This window comes from Oryctolagus cuniculus, chromosome 2, assembly GCF_051225735.1.
Source record: "Oryctolagus cuniculus isolate XC-2025 breed Fujian yellow rabbit chromosome 2, ASM5122573v1, whole genome shotgun sequence".
NCBI classification, from domain to species: domain Eukaryota; kingdom Metazoa; phylum Chordata; class Mammalia; order Lagomorpha; family Leporidae; genus Oryctolagus; species Oryctolagus cuniculus.
The window spans coordinates 49,104,532-49,118,688 of NC_142868.1; the positions used below are offsets into that span (position 1 = coordinate 49,104,532).

General features: G+C 44.4%; 1 protein-coding gene across 1 annotated transcript in view; it reads right to left on the reverse strand.

Annotated features, from left to right (window-relative positions):
* Nucleotides 1–14,157, reverse strand: part of DOCK5 (dedicator of cytokinesis 5) — a 220,988-nt gene that overhangs the window by 154,890 nt on the left and 51,941 nt on the right. Inside the window, exon 2 of the mRNA XM_017338016.4 lies at nt 4,673–4,756. Within this exon, the coding sequence (XP_017193505.2) occupies nt 4,673–4,756 (84 nt within the window). The remainder of the gene's footprint in view (nt 1–4,672; nt 4,757–14,157) is intronic.

Consider the following 14,157-nt stretch of genomic DNA (forward strand, 5'->3'; position numbering starts at 1 on the left):
ATGTTTATAAGGAGTATATGAAAAAGGCCACATATGGTATGATTGCGTTTACTTGAAATGTCTGCAAAAGGCAAATCTACAGAGGCAGAAAGCAGAACCGTGGCTGCCTGGAGTTGGGGGAATGGCTGCTAACAGGTATGGAGCTTCTTCTGGGGCAAGGAAAATGTTCTGCAAGTAGACAGTGCTAATGGTTGCCCACTTCTGTGTATACCGTACTTAGTAAACAGCTATTGAATTGTAGAATTTAAGTGGGTAAACTGTTTGGTATCTGAGTTTATCTCAGTAAAGCTGCTATTTAAAAACAAAAGCCACAGCCTAATCCTCCTGCGGTCTGCAGACAGCAGAGGGATGTTGGTGCTCCCTGTTTCCCTCATGAGATGGGAAGCGCAGTCCAGCCTTGTAACACCCAGGGTTTTATGGAGGGCCCCTGACCCCGCCACTCTGGCCCAGCTGCCTTGACCTCTTATTTCACTCAGTGAACTGAGTCGTGCTGAGTGTCTGCTGTCCGTCAGCAGCTGTGGTAGGTGCTCAGGGATAAGGAAGGGCAGGCATTGCCTCCTGAGGGCTACCACTCTCAGCACACTCATCCAAGCAACAGGGTAGGGGGCTGCAAATGGAGTGTCCTAAGTCATCGTCTGTTGTGGGCTGAAGCCAAAAAAGAAGTTTTCATATCTAGGGGTACTGCTGTCCATGCCAGAAAGGCAACACACAGATCCGGGAATTACATATCTCAAAGGCAGGGTGGGGCAGAGTGTGCAGAGGGAGAGCCTGGGAGTCAGCTCGACAGGAAGCTGAAAGACACTAAACCCCCACGGCTATGAACCCGGCCAGCATTACCCTACAGCTCAGTCTGCAGGACTGTGGGTGTTTCCATTCTGTTGTTTTTTTTTTTTTTTTTTTTTTTTTAAAGGAAGTGGGGATGGGGAGGAGGGATAGGACACAAATTATTACTCAGCATTTCCATTGCGCTTCATGTTTGCAAAGCTCTCCTGCCCTCGCTTAGTCCTAAGTTGCCTGAAATAATAAAAGAATTCAAGAATCCAGCCAAGAACTCTAAGTCCTAAGCAGATACAAGAAACTGGGCATCTGGCAAAGCAAGCACTATGTAAAAATTAATACCATAAAATAATCACTATTGCAAAATATAATTCAACATAATAATCTCTGTGTAAAGTTGACATATTCTTTGGTGTCAATGAACTGGGTAAGCTCCTGATATGAGCTCATGTCCTAAATCCCCTCCATTCAAACAGTGACATGTGGCCACTTTTAAAGAACAGCCACCGAAATCCTTACTGAGATGAAAGAGTTCTATAGCTGACACAGCAAATACTTTATGGTAACAATTAACAAGAAAGTTGTCCTCTTGCTGGTAGGACCTATGCACTGTCTCTTCATATTGAAGATGTAACACTGATAAATTTAAGTTTTGGTATGGTTGTCCCCTGGGTCAGAACTTCCTGCAATCACGCTGTGTGTCAAATGCAGCTTACTAGAAATACCAAGGTATTGGACATTTTGAACAGTGTATGGTAATTGAAACGAACATGCTTGTGTGTCTATGTTTATATCTAACACAGGGTGAGCATCTCTAATCTAAAAATCCAAAATCTGAAATGCTCCAAACTCTTGACACTTTCTGAGTGCTAACATGATACACAAGAGAAAAATTACACACCAAAATTAAAAATGTTGTATAAAATTATCTCCAGGCTATTGTATAAGGTACACACAAAACATAAATGTGTTCAGACTTGGGTCTCATCCCCAAGGTATCTCTTTATGTATTTGTAAATTTTCTGAAACGGGAAGAGAAATCAGTCTCTAACAACACTTATGGTCTCAAGCGTTTCAGATAAGGGATACTCCAACTGTATATTCAGCTACTCTTAGTGACCACCACAGCATGCTCTGTAAGAGTGCTGCCTTCAGGACCATCCATTGGCTAAGTGGGAGACAAGCAAAGTACAGCGAGCACACTTAAAATTACTATTAACATGAGTCCTATGGGGACAAAGCACTTTAATTAACTATTTCAAAAAATATGCTAGAGTCATGGGAAAGAGGAAAATGAATTTTAAGAATGTATTTTAAAGACACACCTACTTTGTTTCCAATCAAATCTCCATTCTTCCCTGCCCCACTCTGTAGGACAATTAGAAGAGCCTGACAAGCAACTACTCCTGTTCCCCACCTGGACATACACAGAGCCAACACAGCAGTGAATTACCAGGTCAAGCTCTGAAAAGATCAAAATCCGTAAGACCAGGACTGCTTCTCTCTTGGGGGATCTACTGATTTAAGAAAATATTCCTGAGAGGCTGAGAAGCTGAGCAATATTTCTGATGGCCTTGAGGGGCCAGAAAGACAAAAATCAGAACACTGGGATTATAATTTCAGACAAAATAAAGTATGTTATAAAGCATTACTATGGATGAAAATGATTAAATATTTAATAAGCAGGATTTAAGAGTTGGTATTGTTTAACACAGTTCTAAACTGGTAGGCACCTAAAACCAGGTTCAGAATATATAAATCAAACAACTGACATCATGGTAAAGAAACTAAACAATGATAATGGTGTAAAATTTAGCACAGTTCTATCAGTAACCAACAAAGCTGAAAAATGTTAGCACACAGCAGGTTTGGAACAATAGCTAAGAAATTAGAATTGAATGGTCACATACATAATTTTACACCCAATGATTCTTTTTTTTGGACAGGCAGAGTTAGACAGTGAGAGAGAGAGAGAGAGAGACAGAGAGAAAGGTCTTCCTTCCACTGGTTCACCACCCAAATGGCTGCTATGGCCAGCGCGCTGTGCTGATCTGAAGCCAGGAGCCAAGTGCTTCCTCCTGGTCTCCCATGCGGGTGCAGGGCCCAAGCACTTGGGCCATCCTCCACTGCACTCCTGGGCCACAGCAGAGAGCTGGACTGGAAGAGGAGCAACCGGGACAGAATCCGGCGCCCCAACCAGGACTAGAACCCGGGGTGCCGCAAGCGGAGGATTAGCCTAGTGAGCCGCAGTACCGGCCCAATGATTCTTAAACACACAAGTGTTTTTTCCACTTAGACTTTCCAAGTCTAAGTGGAATAATAATTAAAATTGAACAGACAGACTGGAAAGAGTATATTATCAGCACCACTGACAAACTGGTATGGCCTAGTGAAGCTTGAGGGGGCTATGGTAACCACAAGCAAAGGAGTCCTGAAGAGATAAGCTGAGTGGCCCTAGTTGCCTGAGACACAGGATGAAACCAGAATGGGAGTGCAAGAGTCCATACAGCCTTCTCTGTTTCTCCTCGCCTCGGGAACTATGCAATTACACTGAATTGCACGTAAGGAAAACGATAATGCAAAACCCTAGCCCTCGGCCAAAAACTAAAGGGAAGAAGCAGCAACAGCAGAGACTTTTGTGTGACCAGGCAGATGATTTGGCTTTTCTACGGCCCATGCTGCTGCCTTTCTTCCTGGCTTCCCATGCCTTCATCCTGCATCATCCTGACCTTGCCTGGGAACCTGCCTGGGATTCTGGGTGACCCCCTTGGCCATTCCACCATCACAAGCTGAGGGAGGGCGGGGCACCAAAGGGTCCCTGTTCTTTTTGTTTTGTTTTAAGATTTATTTATTTATTTCAAATAAAGAGGGAGAGACAGAGGCAAAGGCAGAGAGAGAAGTCTTCCATCCACTGGTTCACTCTTCAGTGGCCTCAATGTTCAGGGCTGGGCCAGACAGAAGCCAGGAGCCAGGAGCTTTATCCCTTTATCCCACATGGGATAAAGCACATGGGCCATCTTCCACTGCTTTCCCAGGCACATTAGCAGGAAGCTGGATCAGAAGTTGAGCATCCAGGACTCGAACCAGAGCCCATATTGGATGCCAGTGCTACAGGAGGCAGCTTAACCCACTAGGCCATAGTGCCAGCCCCAGAGTCCCTGTCCCAACAAGACTTATCCTAGGAAAAAAACCTGCTTAGATTCCCACTTCACTCCCCAATCTTCAGGGGAACAACTGAACCCAAAAAGTTGTTTCTCAGCTTTGATCCTCAACTTCAGTGGTTGCATGGAAGACACAAAGAACCTGAGTTGAAGCTACAAGCCTGGGCTGTGCTCACACGCAAAGACACGAGCCCAGTAACAGGGTAACAGGAACCACTACCCTAGCCTGACCTAGTTGGAATGAGCTCGCTTTTTGGACCTGCTGCCGTCTTGACTTACTTCTCTGACAGATTCTCAGTAACTCCAAAAGTCTCTCCCTCATTTCTCCGTCAACCTGGCAGCATTTATTGCTGAGCAGAAAGAGACCCTGAATGCCATTGTTTCTTCCTTCAAGCCACCGAGTGAATGCTCCAGGTGTCTCCACGCAAGCCGGGGCTGCAGCTGACCCTGCTGCATCCTGTGGCAGGGGCACAGCTACAGCTTCCTCAGGCTTCCCCGCACCCCCGCAGACCCCCAACCTTGACTCTGGTGTCTGGGCATGTTTGCATGCATAGAGTCACCCGGCTGTTGTGAAATCATCCTGAGTACAAAACTGTGCCACTTAAGTACTTCCTGGATTTTTACTAGCACTGCTTCAGGAAGCAAACATGTGCATGTTGACTCTGAGCCTTATTAATAAGTAACTTCCGCTGTTCTCATCTACCTTGGTCTGGCACAAGGCCATCCAGACTTACCCTCATACATCTCCAGGATGTGGACAGTGTCACCAATTTGCAAGGAGAGTTCCACATCTTGAGAAGCATTGTAGTTGTAGATGGCTGGAAACGAAGAGAAGGGGGGAAATTAGAACACATACCACTACTGTCGCTCCCCCTCTTCGTGGAGGAGCGACACTGAACCCTGCCTAGGCTTCATATCCGAGTCACGGCACCATTATGTCGCTCCCCCTCTTCGTGGAGGAACGACACAGGACCCTGCGCTGTTCTTTCGTCTGCTCGGCCCTCCCCGGGTTTGCTGCTGGTTCTTCCCGGGTTGGCTACCGTCCCTTCCACCTCCGTGGAAGGGCAGTTCCCCCTGGCCACATTCCCCACTTCCGCAGGGGAGCGGCACACCGCCGGCCGGCTTTCTCGGGGGCTGCACGGGTTCCCTTAGATGTTCCCCATAGATGTTCCTGGTGCATGCCGTCTCTCTCCTCCTTTATAGTCCTCCTCTGCCAATCCCAACTCGGCTGCCCACACGCCGAGTACGCTGCTCTCCTCCAATCAGGAGCAAGTCCTACAGTTTATTGGTTGAACTGGAGGCAGCTGTGCAAAAGCTGTTTTCTTCTCTCCCAGCGCCATATTGTGGGAGAGCAGATGCATAGAATAAGTCTTAATTCCAGTAACTCAGTCCAGTCCGGGCTGCTCCCCACACACTACATGGCACATTCAGGGCTGGGTGAACTCTTCACACAACACATACCCCTCTGTTTAATGACTTCATGTGAGCCACCCATTGTAAAACAGAGAACAAAGGCTTATTTCCCCAGTGCAATAAACCCTGCTCAGCTCCCTACTATGTATCACTGCACTGGAGAATGGTGATATAGTGACAGACGCAGAGACACAGCTCCTGTCCCAGAGGAACTTAACAATCATGTGTGTGGGTGTCTGTGTGTGTAAGACATTGAATATACAATCACAGAAATAACCACTCAATTAACAGTAGGACAACTGCTGAGTTTATGACATCTTAGCTTTCCTGACACAGTATTTGTGGCCAAAAGGCCACATGTGGATCCTGTCTATCCTCCAGTGACAGAGTGGCACAGGGCACTAAACAGCTCCAGCCCTGGACAGCCTGGGGAATCAAGCAGTGACAGACTGACACAGGACACTAAACAGCTCCAGCCCTGGACAGCCTGGGGAACCACGCTGTCCTAGCATTTCCTGATCAAGGTGACCTCAGTCACCAGACTTTAGGACTGGCAATGGCTGCGTCAGGTTGTAGAAAACAGTAAACTAACTCCAAACCCAAAAAGAAAAAGACAATCCACTGTTAAGATGGGCAAGAGGGGTTGGTGCTGTGGTGCAGCGGGTTAAAGCCCTGGCCTGAAGTGAGGCAACACATATGGGCGCCAGTTCTAGTCCTGGCTGCTCCTCTTCCGATCCAGCTCTCTGCTATGGCCTGGGAAAGCAGTGGAAGATGGCACAAGTCCTTGGGCCCCTGCATCCATGTGGGAGACCCAGAAGAAGCTCCTGGCTCCTGGCTTTGGATCGGCACAGTTCTGGCCATTGCAGCCATCTGGGGAGTGAACCAATAGATAGAAGACCTCTCTCTCTGTCTCTACCTCTCTCTGTAACTCTGTCTTTAAAAAAAAAAAAAATCTTAAAAAAAAGAAAAAGATGGGCAAGAACAGTGAACAGTTTACTAAGAATTATATATGAATGACTAACAATCGCATGAAAAGAGACTCAACATTATTAGTCACTGGGGAAACCACTGATTAATTAAAACCACAAGAGACACCACTTCACACCCGAGGGCAGCTAATATAAAACAAAAAGGACAGACAATTAGCAAGGATGTGAAGAAGCTGGAATTCCCATATCCTGCTGGTTAAATGGGCAATGATACAGCCCCTCTGGGAGACAATTTGGCAGTTTTCTATAAAGTTAAACATAAATTTACCATACAACCCAGTAAGGCTACTCCTAGATATCTATAAAGAGAAAGGAAACCAATTGTCTACACAAAAATCTTCTGTGAATGCCTACAGCTGCTGTGGAGGGCTAAAGAATGGCCCCACAAAACACAACCACAGTCAAACCCCTGAACACCACTATGCTGCCTTAGACAGCCAGTGAAAGGTCTTGAGATGAGCCACTTTCCCTACACCGTCAGACTGTGCCCTTCCTGTAACCATAGGTATCTTAGTACGATACAGAGCACAAAGGGCAGTTAAGATAGAGAGAGACGTTGGAGTGATGTGACCACAGGACAAGGACTGCTGGAAACCACCAGAAGTTTGAAGAAGGAAGAACAGAATCTCCACAAGGGCTTCCAGAGGGAGCACAGTCCAGTGTACACTTTGAGTTCAGGATTCTGGTCCGCAGAACCGTGAGAGGATCAATTCCTGTGGTTTTAATCTGTCAGATTTGTGGGAATTTCTTATAACAGCCCCAGCAAACCAACAGAGCTGCGTTATTCACAAACATCAAAAAATAGGAACAATTCATCAACTGCCAAATGGAAATACAATATATGGTACTGTTGTCCCTTGGGATTCATGGGGGATTGTATCCAGGACTCCCACAGATATCAGAATCTGTGAGGGTATTTGTTGGGGGGAGGGGCAGGTGTTTGGTATAGTGCTTAAGACACTGTTTGGGACACCTGCATCTGATACTGGAGTACTTGGGTCCAAGTCCTGGCTCCACTCCAGACTCCAGCTTCCTGTTGATGCACACATGGAAGCAGCAGATGATAGCTCAATTAGTTGGGTCTCTACCACCCATGTAGGAGACCCACATTCTCCTAGGTGCCTGGCTGCTACAGGCATCTGGGGAGTGAACAAAGAGATGAAAGATCTCTGTCAGTCTGCTTGTGTGCATGTGTGCGTGTGTGTGTGTGTGTGTGTGTGTGTGTCTGAATTTCAAATAAATTTTAAAAGGAAATAAAACATTTTAAAAATCTGTGGATGTTCAGACCCTTATATAAAACAGTATAGTATTTGCAGAATACTTGCGCACATTTTGCAATATATTTTAAATCATCTTTAGATTATTTAAATTACCTAATACAATGTAAATGGTTATTACACTGCATGTTTAGAAAACAATGACAGGAGCTGGTGCTGTGATGCAGTAGATTAAGCTGCCATTTACGATGCTGGCATCCCACACAGGCACCAGTTAAGAGTCCCAGCTGCTCCACTTCAGATTCAGAGCCCTGCTAATGTACGTGGGAAAGCAGCAGAAGATGGCCCAAATGCTTGGGCCCCTGTACCCACATGGTCGACTTAGATAAAGCTCCTGGTTCCTGGCTTCAGCCTGGCCCAGCTCTGGCCATTGCATCCATCTGGGGAGTGAATCAGAGGATAGAAGATATTTCTCTTTCCTTCTGTCTCTGTAACTTTGACTTTCAAATAAATAAATAAATAAATATTTAAAAAAATGACAAAACTGTACATTTTGGTACACATGCTATTTATTATTGAACAATTTTAAGTGTTTATTTTTTATTTGTTTGAAAGGCAGAATAACAGAGAGACAGCTATCTTCCATGAGTTCGTTCATTCCCCCAAATGCCTGCTACAGCCAGGACTGGACCAGGCCAAAGCCAGGACCTAGAACTCAATTTGGGTCTCCAACATGGAGGGCACAGATCGGGCCATGATGTGCTGTCTCCCAGGATGCATCAGCAGGGAGGTGAATGGGAAGCAGAGTAGCTGGACTTAAACTGGCACTCTGATCTGGGATGCGGCCATCCAAAGTGGCAGCTCAACCCACTGCAGTCAACATTTGTCCCTTGAGTATTTCTGACCCATGGTTGGCTGAATTCACGGATGCAGAACCCATGGATACAGATGGGCAACTCAACTCAGTTATCTACTCAATGGAATACTACTCAGCAATAGAAGAGGGGAAATACAAACACATGCTATAGCATGAATGAAGCTCAAAAACATTACGCTAAATGCAAGGAGCCAATATTATATGCTTGAATTGATGTGAAATGTTCAGAACAGGCAAATCTATCAGACATGGTATGGTAGATTATCAGTTGCCTGCGGCCGGGAATGGGAATGATGATTCTGACAACAGGCATGTGGGAGATGAAATGACCCCAAACTGGATTGTGATGGTTACATGATGCTGCAAATTTGTTAAAAGTCATTTAATTATATCATTACAATAAGCAGGTATGACATAAGATATACTTCCATGAAGCCATTTAATTTTGTTAAAGTAGATCTAATATTGCCTCCACTCTCCTCATGAGTAATCAGCATCATTTCAGGGAAAAGAACCATGTGGAGACCCAGCTGTAGCCATTTACCTGATCTGTGGTAGTCCCTGCTCTTCCCTGAGCCTGCAGCGCCTCTTGTACCTGCAGCCTGGGATACATCCCAGTCAAGCTGTACATGAATGAGAAGGAGCACAACTCCAGTCAACTCTTCAAGAGGCCCCTCTTTTATGAAAGAAGCCACCAAAACAGTATTGTTCTGTAGTCTTGGTACAGAAGCCTGGATAGATTACGTTGGAATTTATTTGTTATTGAGCTTTTGCATTAGGCCACGAATTCAGAACAAGGACTGGCTGGTGAAATAAGCTAGGAGAATCTGCACAGAACTCAGGAGGAGCTCATTCCTGACTCCCAGACCTGGTCCTGGGTTGCTGGGCTGCAGCTGCTATTCCACAGAAATTCACCTCCCATCTGACCACCAGTTTACTCAGTAAGTGCATGGCTGGTTTTCTTAATGTCCCCTACTGCCTACTCATTGCTTCCCACTGAAATGGTTCCTTCCACCAGCCCCACTCTGAGATGGAAACAGGAAGTAGTGAAGTCACTTTGTCACAATGTATTGTGTAATAACCAAACCTTCCTCTCTTCCTGGTTCTTAGTCATTAGGAGAGTAAGCAGAATTTCCCAAAGGCAACACCTTGCTCTGGTAGCTCCAAGCAAATGACACCTACCCAACGACCATGAGAAACACATGCACACAAGGACCAAATACCAATGCTTCCTTAAAACCTAAATTCCTAAGCCTGACAAAGCGCTCCAAAAATTGCCCCAGCCTCAATTATCTATGTAGGCCTCTAGCATCTGCCAGATTCCACCCTCTTCTCCAGTCAAGTCTCATATTCTCCCTTAAATTCTATACTCACTCGTGGCTTATCGACAGCCTGTCTTTTTCTTTACAGCAATCCAAATCTCACATCCACAACTCAATCCAACAAATGGCTACTTGCTCTCCATTACCGTGTATGAACTCTTTCTTCTCTGAGGTCTCATAACAATTTTTCCTTCCCGCACAGTTGGGTTTTTAATCACAGGTAATCTTGTGTAATTGTCTCCCACCAATTAGAAGGCAACCCCTCATGAATGGAAACCTGGTAACATATTATCTTTACCTCTTTCTCATTACAAGGCACATGCATCTTTAGACTCACAGAAAGTACTCAAGGATAGTAATGACTTGGCAAAAGAATTATTTAAAAACAATACTGCTTTTACTCCTATAAAATCCTCCAAACAGTTCCATGTTTTCCCAATTCTTTCCCAGACTCAAACATACTTCCCTTTTCCTCCAAAGACACAGCTGTAGTTTCCCATCACTCAAGAGAGGAACACCAAATCACCGCGGTAGCCGCCTTCTGTTTATGATGCTAAGAAGTCTATGCCTTTTCAACCTCAACTTTCAAAAAGACTCACATAGGAAGCCCATCCATTCACAAGGCCTTTCAGTGGCTAAACGTTGCTGCTTCGAGGATGTCTGTATAGTTCTTTTCACATCTTGGAGCAGGAGTACAAACAAGATTTCCAGTTACTTACAGAGATCATCTACCCACTCCAGCTCCTCTCTTTAGAGCCATATCCTCTACATCCCTTGCCTTAATACTCCTCCTATTTCCATTGTATCTTATAGTTTCACTTTCATACACCATACCACAGTGACTGTGTGGGGGTAGATGCTATGCACACATTCTTTAACAAGGAAGCTGAGCCCCAGAAGGGTTAAATCCAGCTTGCAAGCTACTACACTGTTGGTAAAGCTGGTCAATCCATACATTTTGTCAGGCTGGCACACAATGGTGAGGTCTGTCCTGGAACACCTCAGAAACAGAGAACCTGAATTCTCTACTTAAAATCCTGGGGCCCGCATTGTGGCCCAACAAGTTAAGCCACCACCTGCAATGCAGTCATCCCATATGATGGCCAGTTCAAGTCCTGGCTGTTCCGCTTCCAGTTCTCTGCTAATGTGCCTTGGAAAGAGCAGAAGATGGCCCAAGGGCTTGGGAGACATGGAAGGAGTTCCAGGAGCCTGGCTTTGACCTGGTCCAGCCCTGAAAGTTGAAGCCATTTGGGGAGTGAACCAACAGATGGAAGTACTCTCTCTCTCTCCTTCCACTTATCCTATTATGTGCTAAGAATTACAGTGTTAAAGAGCTTTGCATAGATCCTCTCACTTTTTAAAAGATTTACTAGAAATCTTATCTATTTGAAAGGAAGAATTACAGAGAAAGAGTCAGGAGGTAGGGAGAGACAGCTCTGCCTCCCAAATAAATAAATAACCTTTTAAAAATGAGAATTGTAGTTCCAAAAACAAGCTTTACCAAACAAATCAGTAACTGATGATCACTTGTCTGCTAGCCTGGGCTATTTAAGAAAACATCTAATACACACAGTGAACAATATTTCCTCCCTAGAATGTAAATGACTGCTACAGAGAAAGTTAGAGAGAGGGGAAACCATGGAAAGAACCTCAAAAGAAGCAAAACTCAATTCAAGACTGTTTTATGATTTACACATTATAGACCTCAGATGAGTTACGGACTGGACCAGATGACGCTAAAAGCCCCTTCGGCCCTAAGATCCTCTGATTCATGAGGTGACAATAAGAAGCCAGAGAAACGAGCTGTGCTGTTTTGAACCAGTGGCACCACCACAATCTCTTGTTTTGTCTGAGGAAATTAAACAAGAACAGGGAGTCGCTGTATAAAAATTGCCTCTCTGGCTGCTATGTGCAAGGTTGGGAAAGACAAATTGTTGGAATTCTTCCCTAAGCAGCTTACTGTTTATATCAGGAAAGTGTAATTTTGTAGAGCCAAGTAGACAAGACAGTATGTCTACAAAAGTAAAATAGCTTGCATTTTACTGAATCCTTGATTTGGCTTTTTCTTTTAAATCAGGCTTATACAAGAGAAGTAAAAGAAAAGAAAATTGAAGGCTTGGGATTCTGCAATAGGAAACCAACAAAACAGACTTATCAGCTACCAGCTGTAGATCAGTTTTGACCATGAAAAGTCTGTGGGTTACTAGTAATGAAATAGCTTCTTTCATGAATCCTCAAATTACAACCTCTTGAAGAATAACTCAAACATTACATTTTTCATTAGTCATCTGATAATTTACAAAACAAAGATCTAGAAAATACGTAATGAGGTCTTATTTGAGTTGTATACTATTTGGAATATTAAAAAGATAAACTTATTCTTTATCATTACTATACTGATCAGCCTAGTTACAGCCATTCATTCTATAAAAACTAGAGAGACCATTCATCTTTGATCTTCGCCCTTGCTTTTTTAAAAAAAAAATTATTTAAGGTATACAAAGTTCATGTATTTCATACAGACAGATTCAGGAACACAGTAATACTTTCCACCCTACCCTCCATCCTGCCCACATTTCCACCCTTCTTCCTTCTCCCTCTCCTATTCTCATTCTTATTTTTTACTTTATTCTCCTAAGATTAACCCTACACTAAGAAAGAATTCAACAAAAGTATGAAGAAAAAAAAACTGTTCTTCAACAGTCCTCAAAGTGTCAATTTCACTCCTCTTATTACTTTTTAGGTGCTCTATTAGTTACCATAGAGAAGGGGGAACATGTGGTATTTGTCTTTTTAGCACTGGCTTATTTCACTAAGTATAATGGTTTCCAGTTGCATCTATTTTGCTGCAAATGACAGGATTTCATTTTTTTTTACCTTCACCCTGGCTTTAATTCAATAATATCTTAGAAGGCCAGATAGATTTTGATTTTCTTCTTGCTCTTTCTTTATACTATAAATATAAGGATCTGAGAACTGTATCCAACAATAAGTATGACATCAAGAAGTAAAAAGTAAAGACTTTTGGCTGCTAATTATACAGTTGGGTTTCCAACCAGTCTTTCTGCAATAAGATAACCATCATGGCTGCTTCTGCTTAGATCAATCCAGGCCAGCAGCTATCAGACTGGAACATCGACTCTTACTTCTCACCAACAGAACTCCACACCAACAGGCTTTTTTTTTTTTTTTTTTTTTTTTTTTTTTTGACAGGCAGAGTGGACAGTGAGAGAGAGAGACAGAGAGAAAGGTCTTCCTTTGCCGTTGGTTCACCCTCCAATGGCCGCCACGGCCGGCGCCCTGCAGCCGGAGCACCGCGCTGATCCGATGGCAGGAGCAAGGTACTTATCCTGGTCTCCCATGCGGGTGCAGGGCCCAAGCACTTGGGCCATCCTCCACTGCCCTCCCTGGCCACAGCAGACAGCTGGCCTGGAAGAGGGGCAACAGGGACAGAATCCGGCACCCTGACCAGGACTAGAACCGGGTGTGCCGGTGCCGCAAGGCGGAGGATTAGCCTAGTGAGCCGCAGCACCGGCCCAACAACAGGCTCTTACCTTTCAGGAGAGTGGAGGGTTTCATGACTAATGCCTTGGTTATTATTTAGAAATTACTATCTTAAGGATTATAATATATATTTGTGGATAAAATAGGTAAACATCTTGAACTGCAGAAGCATTTCTCAGATATAAACTCAACTACAGCTTACTATTTACTTCCCTGTTGTCAAATGATTACTTTCAAGCTATTATGCTGGAATGAAGTTAAATTTATATAAAAAAAAGTTTGAGACAAAAACTGTCTCTCTCTCTCTGTCTAACTCTGCGTGTCCAAAAAAAAAAAAAAATTAATAAAAAAGGTCGGCACTTCGGCTCACTAGGCTAATCCTCTGCCTTTGGCACCAGCACCTCAGGTTCTAGTCCTGGGTGGGGTGCCAGATTCTGTCCCGGTCGCTCCTCTTCCAGTCCAGCTCTCTGCTGTGGCCAGGGAGTGCAGTGGAGGATGGCCCAAGTCCTTGGGCTCTGCACTCACATGGGAGACCAGGAGGAAGCACCTGGCTCCTGGCTTCGGATCGGCGCAGCTGGCCGTAGCGGCCACTTGGGGGGTGAACCAACGGCAAAAGGAAGACCTTTCTCTCTGTCTCTCTCTCTCTCACTGTCTAACTCTGCCTGTCCAAACAAACAAACAAACAAAACCTGAAACAAGGTAATTCAAAATTACAGAACAAAAAAAAATCTATGCTCTACAAACATAAGTTTTTTTTTTCTTTTTCCCACAGCTTCCCTAACTAAGAAATGGAGGTCACAGTGCATTCTTCATATGGTGTTGTAGAGCCCAAAAGGGAGCATTTGTGCAGAACCCCTAGGACTAGAACTAACCAGTAGGGATAGAATAAAAGGCATC